Source organism: Helicoverpa armigera, chromosome 28 (assembly GCF_030705265.1).
Source record: "Helicoverpa armigera isolate CAAS_96S chromosome 28, ASM3070526v1, whole genome shotgun sequence".
Classification (NCBI taxonomy): Eukaryota; Metazoa; Arthropoda; class Insecta; order Lepidoptera; family Noctuidae; genus Helicoverpa; species Helicoverpa armigera.
In genome coordinates, this window is record NC_087147.1 from 5723575 (window position 1) to 5740950 (window position 17376).

Below are 17376 nucleotides of genomic sequence, written 5' to 3' on the forward strand. Positions count from 1 at the left end.
AGAAGTTACATAAAATCAGACAATTTCAACCAAAAAAAACTTTACTAATATCTGAACTGAATAACAAAGATTTAGTTTATTTGTTTTACTTTCACTTCAAAACGGCTTAACGATTGACATATACTTAAAGCATTAAAAAGGTACATGTATGATTCAAGAGTTTACGGAAATATATAAAAATAATAAGTACATATTATATCGCTACAGCTCCTAACTTAATCCACGACTAAAAGCTGCAAGCTTATCAATGACGATCTATAATATTTACCATCAGGGATTTAAATGCACGTTTATAAATCACTAATTATACACATTCATAGTTCATAAAACCTACGCACAGTTGTATAACTGTAATGAGGTTGACAAAAAGGTCATATTAGGGGAATTATCTGCCGTTTTCAGTACGTTAAATAAGCTTCTGCCTAGGGTATGATCTACGCATACTACCTACTAAGTTAATTTTGATGAAAATCAATTTTTAAGTACTCTGGTAATTTTTTTATCAATCTACCAGTTTCTTTAATTACGGTAAAATTATCCATTATCCATCATACATAACTAAGTATATAAAGTACTGATAAAGTAATTTTCTCCGAACGTGCCTAACAGCAACTTGCCTAGACTTTACCCGACTGCCAAGAAAGGTTATGTTTTACACAATATAACTCCAAATAGTCAACTTAAACCAAACTCAACATTACACTGTCGCTCTCGTATTTTTATATTTCTCGACCCACGCAGTCGTTCTTATAAATATGCGCTCGCAGGCGTGCTCATATAAAAATAGATTATAACCAGCGTCTGAGCGTTCATTCATGCTGTTTTGTTTATTATTATCGGTTATAATGTATAGCTTTGTATAAAACGTGTATCAATGGTCCTTGTTTACATGTGATTATATTTGACCTTAGATTAAAATGGTGTAAAAAGTTTACTGTTTTTTCTTGACGAATTGTGTGAAGACATTTCAATTTTATGAAAAAATATGTCACGGACGGGGTAGCTTTTACGGACACAATATCGCATCTATGACTTAGTATGCTGTAAAGAATCCTAAATAGAGAGTAGTCCAGAGAAAGGACTTAAGGCTACTTTTTACCCAGGTGCGGGAAGCAGTTGCCCAGGGACGCGGGGTGTAAGGAACTGCTAGTAATCCATATAAAGGCAAAGAAACTACTCAAGGGCCGTTCCTATAAAAATTATGCAATACCTTATGGGCACATCTTCAAGTGTCGATGTGGTTTTCATTATAAAAACCTATAACATAGCATCTATGGCCTATAACCATTCGGCCATATAAGTCCACGGCCATTTACTAACTACATTACACAAAAACGGGAGCAAAAATATAAATCGACCACAATTAATGGGCTAACAACCTACCCCCATATTAGGGGGTCCCGTTAATATCCTACAACCTAATACACACACAATTTTCAACCTTATCTACATAGTGTAAAGTCTAAATTATCTCGCATGAAGTACGCTTCCCTAAGAACTTAAGTCCAGTATATCTTGACCCCCCTCGTCCCGTGTTCTCTTCACAAAAGGGACGTGAAACAAGAAGCTAGGATTAAATATAGGGGTCTAGTCAATTTGGTGGGTCAGTCTGACTAAGATCAATTGCTCTGTCAATCTGTCTGTCGACGGTTCAACTAGGAAACTTGGCGGTCTTAAGCGGGATAGTTTTTATTTTTTCGGTCTGACTATTTTAGGGTTAAGCCGTTGCACGCTTGGGTTAATTATTATTGCACAAAATACGAAGTAAAAGTCGAGGGAGAAAACTTTTGACACGTCACACTTTTGTCAGAAGTCACATAGTCAGCAACTTGCAGTCATCAACTTTTGGTCAAAAGTCTTATATTTTACCTTCCCTTTGGATACCTCTACTGATGCTGTATAAATTTTTTAACTAAACCTATGAACCAGAAATAATTTGAGAATACTTATAGAGGTATTCATTATAATACAATTATTTACCTTAGGTATATAATTCATGCAGAGTGTATATTTCATTCGTTAACTAAAGTCTACTAAAGAAAAAAGTCGTGGTGGCCTAGTGGGCAAAGAACCAACCTCTCGAGTATGAGGGCGCGGGTTCGAATCCAGGTCAGGCAAGTACCAATGCAACTTTTCTAAGTTTGTATGTACTTTCTAAGTATATCTTAGACACCAATGGCTGATAAAAAGGTGAAGGAAAACATCTTGAGGAAACCTGGACTATATAGTCTGAAATCACCAACCCGCATTGAGCAAGCGTGGTGATCAATGCTCAATCCTTCTCCGTGTGAGAGGAGGCCTGTGCCCAGCAGTGGGACGTTAAATAGGCTGTAACTAACTAAAGTCTAGTAAATTAAAGCTATGGTTAACTTAAACTGTGAACAAACCACGGTATAATCCGCCGCCAATAATTGGCAAGCCAGTATGTTTGAGAAAGTTTAATGGTTATTTATCTGAAGGTGTAAATAGATTAGAAATAGAGCATCTCGTTAGTGATCTTAGAGCATGTTACTATTCGGAGACGCCATTGCATTGGCTTTGCCAAAGACACAGATGCCATGCCAGCGGGTTAACCTACCGGAATATGTCAAAAATAACTAATCGAACATTAACCTTAAACTATTGTAATAATTGGTTGAAAATCTGCTGAAAAAATTAGCAAGTTGAAGTGCTATCTATACCTCTTTAAAAGCTAAAATACTGCCGGTGATAGATTATAGAAACTACTATACCGTATGTTTTTATATGTGTGCGCTACGTTAAGTCTATGTAATTTAGACGTGTGTATATGTAATGATCCAAATGTACTTGAGTGCGCAATAGTTATGCAGTTTAACGTAGTTACTTTTAAGTAATTTGTGGTTACGCGTAAGCATAAAGATTTGTGATCATGGCGACTCCAGTTGGTTTAATGCTCTGTATAGTAGTGTTCAACAGACGTTGGTAACTTTAGACACGAAAGTTTCTACGTAGCGAAGTGTTAAAAGACTAAACTTTGTATAGAGAATGGGAAGTAAAACTTTGCTGCAGGAAGTTTTATGCTACTAATAGAAAACTAGGTCAGTTGATACTATCTATGTAAGTAGTTTCATGCATAAAGAAAAGAAAAAAATAAACATGCAACTAACATCATGTCAAATGACTTACTAATTTTTGTATTCAAATTTTAGTAGTTAAGAGTAAGTGAATTGTATTGTAACTTACTAATTGAAAAGTAAGTAAGTACATATAGGTACTAAATAAACAATCGATCATAGGCAAAAATGCAGTAAGTGCAGCTAAGTCGTTTTACACTAGAGCTACCTATGTGTTGCATTGAGCCCGGATTTGCAGCTAGTGCAATAAATTGAGGATTACACTGCAGCAATCTGTTACAACTTGCGTATAACTGTCTTATTGAAGATCAATGTCCTAGGTAATTGTGGATCATTAATCTGGTTATATAAAAGTTTTTTTAGGCACACTAAGTTAGCTATTTAAATAGCTAGAAGCTCTCGACCTCGAATTTTAGGTATTTTTCAACATTATATCTATCTACTTCAATAATGTACCTACACACAAACGAGCACCATAAAGTCAATGAAAACCTCCTTTTTTTGAAGTCGGTTTAAAATTATTAGGTACCCTTTGAAAGTAAGTATAATTATGAAAGCAAGCACGCAACATGCATTCTTAATTCCGAAAACACGTCAATTTCACTTTTGCCGCCATTTTTAACCCCTCCGGTGTTGGCGACCTGTCGGCTAATTAGCTGTGACAGTGACAGCGACAATTTGACACCTGTCACGTTTGACAGCTTCCTGCTACCTTTCGGAGCGGCGGGCAGTGAAATTGGGCTATACAGCCAATTAATGTTAACTTATTAAAAAAGTATGATGGTGAACATAAATTAATTGCGAAATAAGTGCTTAAAGTATTGGAAATATTAATGAGTTACTTGAATCTTATTGCAGTGGACAAAAGCGGATACGGTTAATTAGGTAGTAATTTCTTTTTTTTTATGACACCTTAATGAAAGTCTTGCAAAGCAAATCTTGAAAGACACGTTTCATTAAAAGTTTACGACAGTACACCGAAGTAATTTTATATTTTCTATGAACAAAGCATTGTGTTTGGGTAGCCAAAACTCAACCAATATTACCAAGGAGTATTGGGTTGCCTAGGTAACTGGTTTGAGGAGGTCAGATACGCAGTAGCGCTATGTAAAACACTGGCACTCAGCTGCATCCAGTAAGACTGGAAGACGACCCCAACATAAAATGAAAAACCTAGCAAGGACAAAATAAACAATAATAAAATACATTATATACACCTAAAGAAGAATAAATAAAAGTAAATCGAAAAGCACAATGATTGATTGTTTCCCTCTTTTCAATTACAGAGTTGAGTGGAACGGATCGGTAATTGTGATGGAGGGCCTACATAGCGAAAATCACCTGACATTCACAGGGCTGCCTGGGGGCTTGACTTTGGTTTATTTTTCGTTGAGTCTGCTATTTTTTACTAGCTTGTGGTGTACCAATAAGATTTTTAATTTCCGTTCGTGTGTTTTTCACTATCTACACCCACAATAAAGAGAAAATACTTTATTTTGAGTATGTAACAAAATTGCAAAAGTGCACCGATTCAAAAAAATTCTTTCACCATTAGAATGTATCCCTAACATTACGCTATGTATTTCATCTGGCTAAGAAAAGTTCGATGGGACACGCGTAAAATGCCTAGCTTAGATAGGTAGATAGATAGATATTGATCTTAATCTAGTTAAAGAAGGTGACATAATGGGCGGTCTTACCGCTTAGTATCTTAAATTCAAGCACAGCTATTTAATATTATACGTTATACGTAGATTACGTTTATGCATTTCCCACAGTGCTGGCCGCATTGCAGGGTTCACCTACTTTACTAATTCTTTAATCCCGAACGTTATTTTGGTTTTAACTGTATATAGTAATCTGGTATTGATGAGGAGTTTTTTGATGCCATTTTTTAGTTGTATATATGTTGTATAAATAAGTCTTTTTTTTACGTCATGTAAATATGTACATAAATTAAACTACAGTGATAAATAAAAAAAAATTTTAAACATTTCATCTGGTATTAATGGAATTGCTACTGATTGACGTTATGGCTTAAAATAATAATTTACTTAATCTATAGTTTTGATTATCTCTTTCAATCGGCTTATTCAAGAATTAGAAGCATTCTGTCTATCAATCATGAACTTCTTCGTGGAGCCTGGGAAAAACATCGGATTAATAGCCTGTATGATATGTTAGGTACTCTGATATAAGCTAAATTAGCGTCAAGTTTGATCAAATGACTTGGGAACAGGGCAAGAAGAAGAAGAATAAGAGACCACCAAGTTTTATCAAAAATCCCTTCACGGTTTTTGACTAAAAGAGTAACAATTTTATGTTTCGTGTGAGCTTTAAATTATTAAATGTTGATTAACTGTCAGGAGCCAGCTGAAAATCAGTGCTGTGCTTGCATGCACAGCGTATACTGAGCTGAGTCTCCTGCTACATTTCGTTTTCTCCTTCTGTTTATTGTCCTATAAATGAATGTGTATGGGTAGAAAATAAATGGTTTAAACAAACTTCCACACATCCATTCATCCACATACACATCCAAACTTTCACATATATTAGTGCAATATTAATTAACAGCATAATATATCCGATTCCTATCAAAAGAAAGTAAAGGCATAAACTCCCAACAAAACATAAAACTGTAATTAGAAACCTTACCGGCATAATCCAGTATGAACTAGCTGTAACTGGGTCAACACAGGTCACTACCTGCCCTTATTCTGATTCTAGATAACAGGCAAAGAAATAAGCTATTTGTTAGTACTAGGAAAATTAGTATCGACCTGCTTTGATAGGAGACTTTATTTAGACTGGGAAAAGTGAATTGAAAAACTTGATTATGGAGTTTTGTAGTAGAAGTACGTGAAAGTGTAAAACACCATATTTACATCCAAACCATACCTTAATTTCTAAACTAATATCATAAAGATGATTATGTTTGTCCTTTAGTACTCTAAAGGCAACGAAATTACCTAATGAACTGATTTTAAAAATTCTTTCACTTTTGGGAAACTATGTATCCATGTATGACATAGGCTATATTTTATACAAGTATTTCAAGTAAGGTCCTATTTAAATTCAACTACTACAACAGTTTTCGCTATAATAGTTCAGTTGTCGCACAAAATTAAATTATAGGTAAGTAACAAGAAATGATGCAACATATAAAAATATTCAAATTTCCTCACCAATTTGCATGTAAACTTGTCAGTTCGTTACATTAACTAAAAACAAACTAGCTGACCAAACGGGTGTTAGTTTACAAAGGTTTACGTAACTGTCCAAACCAGAGTTTAACGTTAACTAAGGCGGTATACCAAATGGGAGCGCGTCTGATGTTACAAAGATAGGAAGTGGTGGCAAAACAAACGGAGAGATCCAAATGAAGGAGGGTTATATGTTTAGTGAGATATATATTGTTATTTTTGAGTAGCATTAATGTAGGTTAAAGGTAACTAAAGACGAGAAATCTCCCATATTTAAAACCCTCATGGGAATTGCAACACATTTATGGAAACACATTAGCCTAGGTAAGCTCAGTCATAACCCGGTAATATATCAACGAACTGTTAAAGCTTATTCTTATTCTGTAGGTTCATCTATTTATATCAACGAATATAGTAAAATGGTCAAAGATAAAGATAGCAACGCGAGGATACCTTAACAATCCAGTAGTAGTTATACATATACAGTTCAATTTTTTTTGAGTAGTTCTTTCTGATACCCATACATCACCTCTTTGCGGCTGTTCCAGTTCTAATAGGTAATTGAATACAGCAATAAACTTACCTCTACAACCTGCCTCAGGTCTTCGACGTAAACAATTTCAGTCTGCACTATCTCTGCACACACTCGCTCCAGCTGCGATAGGCCAGGCAACTCGTCTACTAGCTGAGCACCTGAAGACAAGAGCACAACAGTAAGAGGCTGATCATGAGCAATCTTTAGATATGTAGGTAACTAATATTTGCACGCCGAAATTAAAGGCAGAATAAGAGAACCATTGTCGACAATTTACAAATCTTCTGTACCTTATTTGAGCAAATAAATGATTTGTATTTGATTTTGATTTGATTTGACAGGATGTGGGAAATGCCTGTAAAATCTCAGCTTATGAAATATTTGCTCAAACCCTTCATATTTCAGGACTGTATAAACTCTTTTGAACAATTCTGCAATCACAGGACAGCTGAGAATGCTAGGTGAGAACTAAACCTCAGATAAAGCAGTTTAAAGTTTAACAAAGGTCAGAATCAAATATTGAATTTAATTTTTGGCTTACGTTGCCGTGTTAAGATAATGATGTAAGCTTGCTTGTGAATTTTTTGGAAGAGTCTACTTACGTGGTGTATCTTGAGAAGTCCTTTCCTCCGATGCACTAGCAGTCATGATCCCGGCGTTATTTACAAAATTATTGCTACCGTTTGCCGATGTCATGTCTGCGTCGCTATGATCGTCCAGACTCTCGATAGAAGCCAGGTATGCTGAGTTCACTCCTCCTTTATTTTGTACCCCACTACTTGATGTGGAGCTCGAAGAAGCAATGGAACTCATGGACAAAGGCCGAGAAACTTCAACGGGAGGGTTCAATCTTATCACTTCCTTCTCACAAGTTTTCAAATTCCCTGTAGACCCTACAGCCTCAGGATAAGGAACAGTTTTCGACAAAAGTTTCGAAGGACTCTCGTTCTTGTTAACGAAGTCTTTTCGATGCAAACTGTTTGTGCCTTCGTTCAGTTTCGGTATTTTTGCAGGCGACTGCACTGGACTTTTTGGCATCGGCTTCATCGGTGAGTTGTCTTTTGATGACAGTTTGATATCGAACTCTCTATCGTTTGATGTTATAGAGAGCTCGATCGATTGATCGATGTAAGGTAGGGACAGGGATTCGAAGGCAGTTTTATTATTCACCACTGGAACGTCGTAAATAGCTGGTCTGTTATTTGTAGGGACATCGTAAGTTTGAGCATCGTCAATTTTAAATTCAGGCTTAATCGGCACAGAAATAACTGGAGATTCTATCTCCTCACTTTTGGATTTTGTAAAGCTTTTGATAGCACAGGGCTGGTCGTAAATGTCGACTGAAGGGAGGATTTCAACACCAGACTGGGAGATCTTAGAGGTAGCTCCAACTAAAGGAATGTTAGACTTATGCCTCATTGAACTTCTGCCAATATTGAAAGTTTTCTTTTGGAATTTTAACGTGGTCGTTTCGGTCGCACCAGATATCATCCTTTTCACGTTTGGCGAGAGATTATCGAACGTCGTCTCTTGTTTCATTTCTTTGATTGTTTTATGAATTTTGCTTAAAGAAGTATCACTGAACACTTTACACTTATCCAATTCGTCACTAGCACCGTTGTTATCACTTTTAGTTCGTATTGAGTATAATGAGCTTTTGTTAAAGGTTGCGGTGGGGAGCTTGACACCTCCTGTGATCATTGTGTCGTCTCTAGTCTGAGCTATGTCTGGTTTTGGCGGGTCTATCACTTCTATATCTACTGGTGGATCGTTTCTAGCATCTTTTGCTGTTTCCAATCGGCTAGCTTCAGGTCTTAAACTCTTTTCTGGTTCAAGTAAAGAGTCGTATATACCGATCAGCGTGGGCGTTAGGTCCGTTGTGCTACCTGTAACAAACAATATGATATCTTAAGTAAAACGCTACTGGTTTTCTAATAAGGTCAGGTTTTCAATAAAATTTGGACCTTAAGCATTTGAGGCTAAGGTAGAAATTACTGCTCTGTGTTAAACTTTTGATAGTTATATAGTAAACGCTTAACAGAATTTAATGGAATCCAATCTGATAAATACATACTTTACGCGGCATATATGAATACAAATCCATACAATGATCATAAAATTAAGTGTTTCAATAATTCTTTAACCAAAATTACCCAGCCATGCAATTTGTTTTATGATTCAATAAAATTTATTAGCATTAATAATTTATGAATTAGCTTTTGTAAAGGTCTTTCGCAAATCTTTCAATATTTTGTGAGAGTATACATATTTAAATGTGTTAATCTTTGATATTACTTTACCGGTTATGGATGACGGACATCAGATTTCAATAAGCGGTTATAAATGGCTTAAGTTCATTTAGAGATATTTTATAAGAAGTGATAAATATACTTAGAGGGCTTGTGAACTTGTGATGTACCTACTATTATATAGTGACAATCATTAGTTTTCTTTTATATAATTGGGTGTCAGTTGCACAGGATTTCCATTTTATTTCTGGTTTTTTTTTTTCATTTTAGCAGGTATACAAAATATGTTACCTATATGCTGCTTAACATTCAGGAAAAAATTGAAATATTTCTAAGAATATGGGTACATAATTTCTACTATTTGGTTATGATGTATCATATCAATTGTCAAACCTGGTAATTATTTTTTAAATTCTACATTCATGAATCAGTTTACGCTATCCATATAATAGTATTCCATTCAAAATATCACCGTTCAGATTATTATCAGCAATGGTCCCTGTATAATGTCATTAAGCAAAAGCGTTGCCTAACCAAAGCTTTTAAAATGATTAAACGGAACTCCTCGGTTTGGGTCGATTTCGAAGACATGCCGTGACTTTGATTTTTCGAGTTATTTTTTGTTCTAGCTAGTTTAAATATAGATTTTCATAGGTGGTCTAGTCATTGGTTGTACCTATTATTCAATATTCATAGTTAGAAAAAAGGTTTTTAAGGCAAATGCCCTCCCAAAAGATAAACGATAAAAGATTATAAGAGATAGAAGAAACATTATAAGTTATGTAATCGTGATTCTCCATTAGGAAATGGTGTATTTTAACACGCTTATATTTTTAACATGAAATCTCTAAAATAAATTCCGTTTGTTAGGTTCCTCTCGTGATTTTGAAGCTTTCAAATGTTGTTTGGAAGTACATAGTTAAAGCTGCAGACAGATTCCATAATCTCATTACAAACAGCATATCTTTTGTGTTACAATAACTGTAGCAAAATATTTCTAAATAATAAAACAAAACACACGATACTGACGAACAGAGGCAAACAAGAACGGATTTAAAAATCAATTCTGTATCTATCTAACAAGCATCTATCTATCTAACAAGCATCATGATCTACGCATCTATCTAACAAGAACCGAAAGAAAATGGAGTGGTAACATATATAAAGATTTCAATGGAGTCTCCAAAGTACCAAGATTTACATAATAACAGATAGAAATACACATTACAAACACTCTTTACAAACGGTTTAGAGTCATAAAATAACTATTAAAGTTACCTTTATGTAATTTTATGTGACCGATAAGAAAGGGTTTGGTATTGAATTACTTTTTTATGGTTTTATTTTTATTAAGGATCACTTTGCTTGGTCATTTATTAAGTGGGTGTGGTTGTTAAATTATTTACTGCTTTAAGGGTCGAATATTCTTCCGTATATGTACATATTTGTAGCTAGTAGGCAAAGAGCAATTGATAGTCTGAAATTCAAAAGCAATTCACAACTGAGTGTCGCCGTGTGTTTCTGAAATATATCTAAGTATGTACCTTCTTATCTTGCAAAGACTTGAGAGATACATATTCTAAGCATACGTCAAAGTATTTTTTGAGTCTAGAGTTTATTGTATCTAGCTAGTGTGCTAAAAAAAAATACTTATGAATTTATTAAACTGTTCATAAATGCAAACCTATGTATAAAAAAATGGTACTTACATTATTTGTAAGAGACCATATTATTATGTTATGTACATGAGCATATAAACCGTCAAAAAGTTCGATAGACCCATACCACATAAGTGATTCCCATTCAAATACAATAACTTGGTAAGACAGGCAATCGTCTTTAATCAATATCCTAACACCGATAGCGGATGCTGTACATCATTTGATGGAATCTCTTGATCTGAGCAACACAGGATATGCCTTATTCAGAGGGCGCAGTTCACTGGTACACGAGTTTATAGAGATGTTAATACCACTGTGTGAGCTATTGTTTCTTTTAGTCTGCTGGCTACATTTTTTCTTTACAGTACAGATAGAAAGATTCTTCTCTATGTGAAAGGATGCCTGTGCCCAGCAGTGGGACGATAAAAAAGGCTGTAACACAATCATTTTTCTATTAAAACAAAGAGTAATTCCGTTTTTTTCAGAGCAATAATTTTCATTTTTTTATTGCTGCCCAAGAGCAATTGCAAAGTATGAGTTCGTGGATTCAATTTCTCTAAACATAAAGATAATAAACATAATATTTTTATGATGAACCTTTGGAAGACCAATTAATGTAACTTTCGTGGCAAACCTGTAGGTATTGGAATGTATGTATGTATAATAATAGATAGGCTCTATGGTATCATCATCTCTCTAACCTTCTCAAGATACTAGGCTGTCATAAATGAGTCAGAGTTTTCGTCACCTAAAAGCCGTAGCTCATTAGACTTGCTTGCATGTGTCTCTAATTGCACCTTGTGTTCCCAGTTACACTGCCTGTCATAAACGTATACCTACTGTCGCAATGTATTATGTAGGACTTGTAGGAAGTTTGCTTGAAGAAAGAACATGGGTGTGTGAAATTCCTCTTTTGAACTTTGCTTCGGTGACCGTTAGAACTCTTTATGTAATTTTTATTGCAGATTCTAGGCTTCCTGGTTACGGGACGGTATGTCTAAATGCAGCAAATTGAAAACTGAATTTTCAATAGCAAATGCTTGAGTAAATTCTAAATTAGGGCCGCCAATAAATACATTTAAAAATGAGCTTTTTATATTGCTCTACTTAGACGTATATATTCGGCCTTAACGCGGTTGTATTCTGGTGCGCAGATAAACGGGAGACATAATTGATTTTCTATTGTTTTATAATTAGCAACTGTATGTTGTAGCAGTCAATGGCAAAAACTCTATTCTAATAACACTACCTTAACCATAAAATATTAAATAACTAAACGAGGCACATAAAACATGAATTCACTTAACCCCAGACCACACAACACGAAGAAACTCCATCTTTCATAACAAGAGCGTTAATACAAAAAGTAAATATAATTCTCAAACAACCTCCTTGCTCTATGGGTAGGTATTTTTAGCTAAAACTCTAAAGAGGTTGACTCACTGACACCCACGAAGGAATAAAATTAAAATTCTATAAAACATGCTAAGGTACTGACTCATTCAGGACATACCAAAGTCCTGATTGCAAAAAATGTTAAAGCCTTTAGGTTCCTTTGTTTTTTATAATGTCCTGTCTTTTTGTGAACGTGGGAATTTTGTGAATTTATCTGTTTCACTAGCGATTTTAACCTTTATTCATATACTTAAGGTTAATGTCAAAAAGCCGAACGGATCATTTCTGGGGTAAAAAAAATATATAGTTTTAGGTTTATACGATAAAATATATAATTTACGCAATTCACTATTTATGTTTAAAGGCTCAAAACTGTTTTTTTTTTCAAGCTTTTCTTACAACATAACTTAGTTTTAGACCCCCCTACAATATTGCAGTTAACCTAACTCAAATAAACTGAAATCTAAATATTCTAAGAACTCCGGAAGACATTGTTATGCGAAGGCATCCAAGTATTCAAGTTTAAGACTATAACAATCCATAGTAACACGATCTTAACTTAGACAATGCTTAACAATAGCTTAGAATCTTAGAACACCTACAGCGGTTATAATCTTACTTTGTATACGTACTTAGAAATATCTACTTGAGTTTAATGTGACTGTAATTTACATAAAAGACTTGTAAAATCATGCGAAAGGCATATTTTAATAAATCTTTAGAGGAGTAAATCGCGCAATTATGCTCTTGTAGCCTTCATAAACAATGAGAATGATGATTTCAAGTTAAAACTACTAATCATCGTAAAAGCGTTAATGACTTTGTCGCGTTTTTCGTCAAAATGATCGTAAATGAGTAAGTAACTTTGTCTCCTTTTTCGCCAAAACTATCAACTTGTGAATTGGTACACAGATACATAGTTTAAAACTTGAAACGTAGTTTACTATTTGTCCGGGTGCAGGAGTTAGTTCCCTAGGGAAGACGAGACCAGCTAGTTAATCATATGTCAGATGAATGCCCCTTCAGTAAATCAAATATGTGAGAGAATTAGAGCTCTTAATTAAAAATCCAATAAGCAGGTAATTCTCAAAACTTAACGGTACTTCTAATAATACCAGATTCAACATGAAAGCTATTGCGATGACCATAAATAAATGTTTACACAAAACAAGATATCGATCAAACAACCTTTTTATTCAGTAACTAAGCGACAAGCACACAACATAATCTAATTTAGTCACCCTTGAACCACTAACCTATGCTGGCCTATAAAGCTACTAACGCCATTACTCCGAAACTAATCTATGAATGGCTGACAGTTTCAAAATCCCATTGTCCACAGATAATACAGCTATTTTACGCGCGTTAAACTAAGTGACAGGTGTCAAATTTGAATTTGGAATGTGTAGGTTAGAGTTATGGTATTTATAACGTAACAAAAGCTAAACGCCCCTGAAGACATGTTTACCTTGTATTTAACTTATTTTTTATTTATTCCACTTAATAACTGCTTACTGATCCTCTTATTGCTTTTTCAAAATCTAAAGTTGTCGGTATAAGGATATTATTCATGTTAACGGTTGTGCATTGATTTTGAACTTATTATTCGTGAGATGAACATGAATTAAAGTTGCTTTACTTCCATTTAGCTATAACATATAGTCACATTTACCAAAAAGACTCCTAGAACATAAAACCTGTGTGGTCGAACTGTCACCATAGTTTTCGTCACGTCCCATATATTCAGTGACGACGTTCTAACGAGCCGAGACGATCCGAACAGCGACGGATTTAACCGAAGCTATGCCAACTATGCGGAAGGTTGAAGGGACTTCAGAACTCAGACTATGGGAGAAATATAACCATTTAGACAATAGTTACTGCTTGGCGAAGGAACTTAATGATTCTCAGAAGGAAAACGACAGTTTTCTTTGAAATTAAGGTTATTTTGTTTTACTTTAGGGCCGTTTTTTCAATCATCAGTTAACTTCTGTCTGGGAAATAATATGACGGCTTGACATATTTTCGTCTATACAAAAGCTGTCAAAATGTCAAACATATTTTTCAGATAAAAGTTATCTCACGATCGAAAAATCGTCCCTAAATATGAAAAACTAGCTTTTGCAAGCAACTTCGTTCGCGTGGAATAGTGACTACCAGCAGATTTTTGATTTCCGGAATTTTTCCGGATTGTCCGGAATAATTTTATTTTTATTTTTTTTTTGTAATAATAACTATCCTATGTCCTTTCTCAAGTTTCAAACTATGTCTGTACCAAATTTCACACAAATCGGTTCAGTAGTTTAGGCGTGAAGAAAAGACAGACAGACAGACATAGTTACTTTCGCATTTATAATATTAGTTTGGATTATTCAGCGATTAATCGATACAATCGAATAAACAATCGATAAGCATACAAGCATTTGGAGTTATGGAAAAATTTAGAAAGCTTAACCGAATATTTATCGCGTCAATAAATTATATTATGGAACACAAAAGTGCTGGTTCAAAGCGTAAGATCTACACTTGAGATTGAAGAGCCTCTTGAACGGCCATGATTCAACAATGGCGCGAATAAATATAAATATTAATGCTGGTCTATAACAACAATGTTTAGCGGTTTCTGGTCTTATATTTGACGTCAGAAAGTTTATAGTTAAAATGTATTGTGACTCATTGAATGCACCTACTTTTTATTTGGTTAGGTTAGGTTAGTATTTCCATAAATGAATTGTTACTTTATTAATTTTATTTATTTAATAATGTGGTTTTCCTTTTGGATTTTAATTGTAATCTGTTACATTATCGACTATTGCATGTATCAATAAAAAAAAGAGCATCGATACTCGCTACTGCATCGAACAGAAGAGTGTAAACGCCGAAGAAAATTGCACTTCTTTTTACGTAAACATTGCATATTTTTTGCAACTTACCCAACAAGATTTGCAGGATATGTTAAACAGCTAATACTTATGTTTCTTTTACTCCTTATAAGCGTTTCAAGTATTGCAATAAAAATACCTTAAGTGGAAACTGTGAGTGTTTTGTCTGCGCTCGACACGCTAGGAACTCGATTAGCGACGAGTATTCGATTGCAGGGATCGTAATGTTATTTCGCTAACTGTATCGATACTTATGCGAATTATTCGAGAGATTGCCTTTCCGTGAATGAGACATTTGAATGTGTAATATTCGAGGTGTTTGAACTGTGGCGTAATTATTGGGAATCTGAGGGTCTTGGATTTTTTCTTATACTTATGTATAACAAAATGTTGAGCATTGTAATGGATCTAAATCTGACCACGTTATTTACTGTTATCATCATCGTCCTGCCCTTCTCCCAGTTATACTTGAATGTATAACATAGGCTAAATATCTAGGTATGGTTTGTGTAGAATAATTATATGCTGTGTTTAATTCGATTCCCACACAGATCAAATCATTATATTGCGTTACTGACCATCACATATGGCTGGCGTGATAATACCTACCTATCTCGTAGGGTTAACCTAAATTATGAAGATATCTGGTTTCGTATAAGTCTTATAGGGACATGCTTAGGTACCAGTTTAATATTAGTAGAACACATGATCAAAGGGTCAGTCTGATCGACCACGTCACAAGATGCTATATTAGACATTCCTAATTCATCTGAATGCTATTTTAATCAATTAGGTATAATGAAGTCAGCTTCCAGTCTCAGTACTTACATACCAGTGTTTTACAAGGAGCGACTGCCTATATCATCTCAACCCTTTGCCTTCATATAAAAAAGCCCTTTGTTTCACATTTGCTTTGAAAAAAACTTATACCTAAAGTATTAATTAATGAAGTAATGAAGTTATTAAAAAATACATTACTAGAACTAACAAAATATTTCCATATCTCTAGCTAGAGCAACTCCCGGACGGCGCAAGCGCAGATCAAAGCTTTACGAATAGAAACGCCGTCGCTTCCTGCTTTGTAATGCATGCTTTAATTTACCCAGGAAACTCGCCCTTTTAGGCATTCCGATTTGTTTTTATTTATTTATTTATTTAAATCACGTCTTGAATGTTGATGTCCTTTCTAATATTAAAAAGGAGTGACAGACTGTCTAGTGGGTTTTGACTTTTGCTAGAGGCTGATAAGAGTTCAGATAGGTGTATTGTATATTATACGGCATAGATAGGTAAAGATTTAATGTAACCAAGGCTGTTGGTACATAAGTTAATTTTTTTACATAAAAAGGTTACCTGGTGAGGTGAATGGAAACTCAAGAATCGGCTCGTAGAAGAACTTATACGACATATTTTAAGCACGTGGGTGAGAAATTAAAGTTACAAGTGTATACCAAAAAATAACAATTACAAAAGTCTATTTCATTTACACTACTTGGTTTATCTTGGGATAAACAAACTTTTTTAATTGTAAACTCATTTTAGCTGTCGTAATCTTAATGGGTTCAAGTGGTAGGACGGTATGGGGCGGCCGAACTAGAGATATGATGGTTCAAAATAAATATTATGGGAATCCCAAAGTAGAAGTATGTATTAGATTATGTAAATTGAAAAATCCATGTTGTGTCTGTATGCTTCGGTTGTACCTTAGTCTTACCCTTTAATATGACATTAGCACAGTTTAGCATCCATGTTGTGAATGAAGTGTGGTGGTCATCATCATCGTCTGCCCAGCCTTTTCCCAAGTACATATGTCGGATTCCAGTCTGACTGGATGCAGCTGAGTAGGTATTTCTTTTTTACATGACGTAGCGACTACCTGATTGATTTGACTCTCAATTGGAGCTTTTCTGAAATGTCACGCTCGACCCAAATATAAAAATGTTACACGTAAAACCTTCAACCTTAGAATATTGTCAAATCCAAGCTTAAAAGGCAACGCGCACTAAACAACACTAAACGTCAAAGGTGCAAATGTCAAACAGCAACTTTGTAGGAATAATAAGTAACTTTATTAAAGCTTAGCATTATCTAAGGCTTAATGTCTCGCTTCCTTACCATCAGTAGGTAATCTCCATGTAATCGCTGCCATGTCATAAATCACGATACCAAGCAATACTCAAGCATGTTTACTCGACCCGGGTACTGAACCCGCGACCTCTCCGTACCGAACAAGGCACTTAGGTACAATATACCTCGATTAAAAGTAACTACATGTCATAATAGCATATCATAAAAGTGAAAGCATACAGGGACAACTTGCGAAGCACAGACAATGAGGTGGGTGTGCTCTATGGCA

At 34.8% G+C, this 17376-nt stretch overlaps 1 protein-coding gene across 2 annotated transcripts in view; it reads right to left on the reverse strand.

The window, feature by feature from the left end:
* LOC110371445 (uncharacterized) overlaps positions 1-17376 on the reverse strand; it is a 103337-nt gene that overhangs the window by 27495 nt on the left and 58466 nt on the right. For both annotated transcript variants that reach the window (XM_064042278.1, XM_064042279.1), the window contains exons 2-3: positions 7436-8719; positions 6882-6991 (exon numbers count right to left, since the gene is read on the reverse strand). In XM_064042278.1, coding sequence (XP_063898348.1) covers positions 6882-6991; positions 7436-8719 — 1394 coding nt within the window. The remainder of the gene's footprint in view (positions 1-6881; positions 6992-7435; positions 8720-17376) is intronic.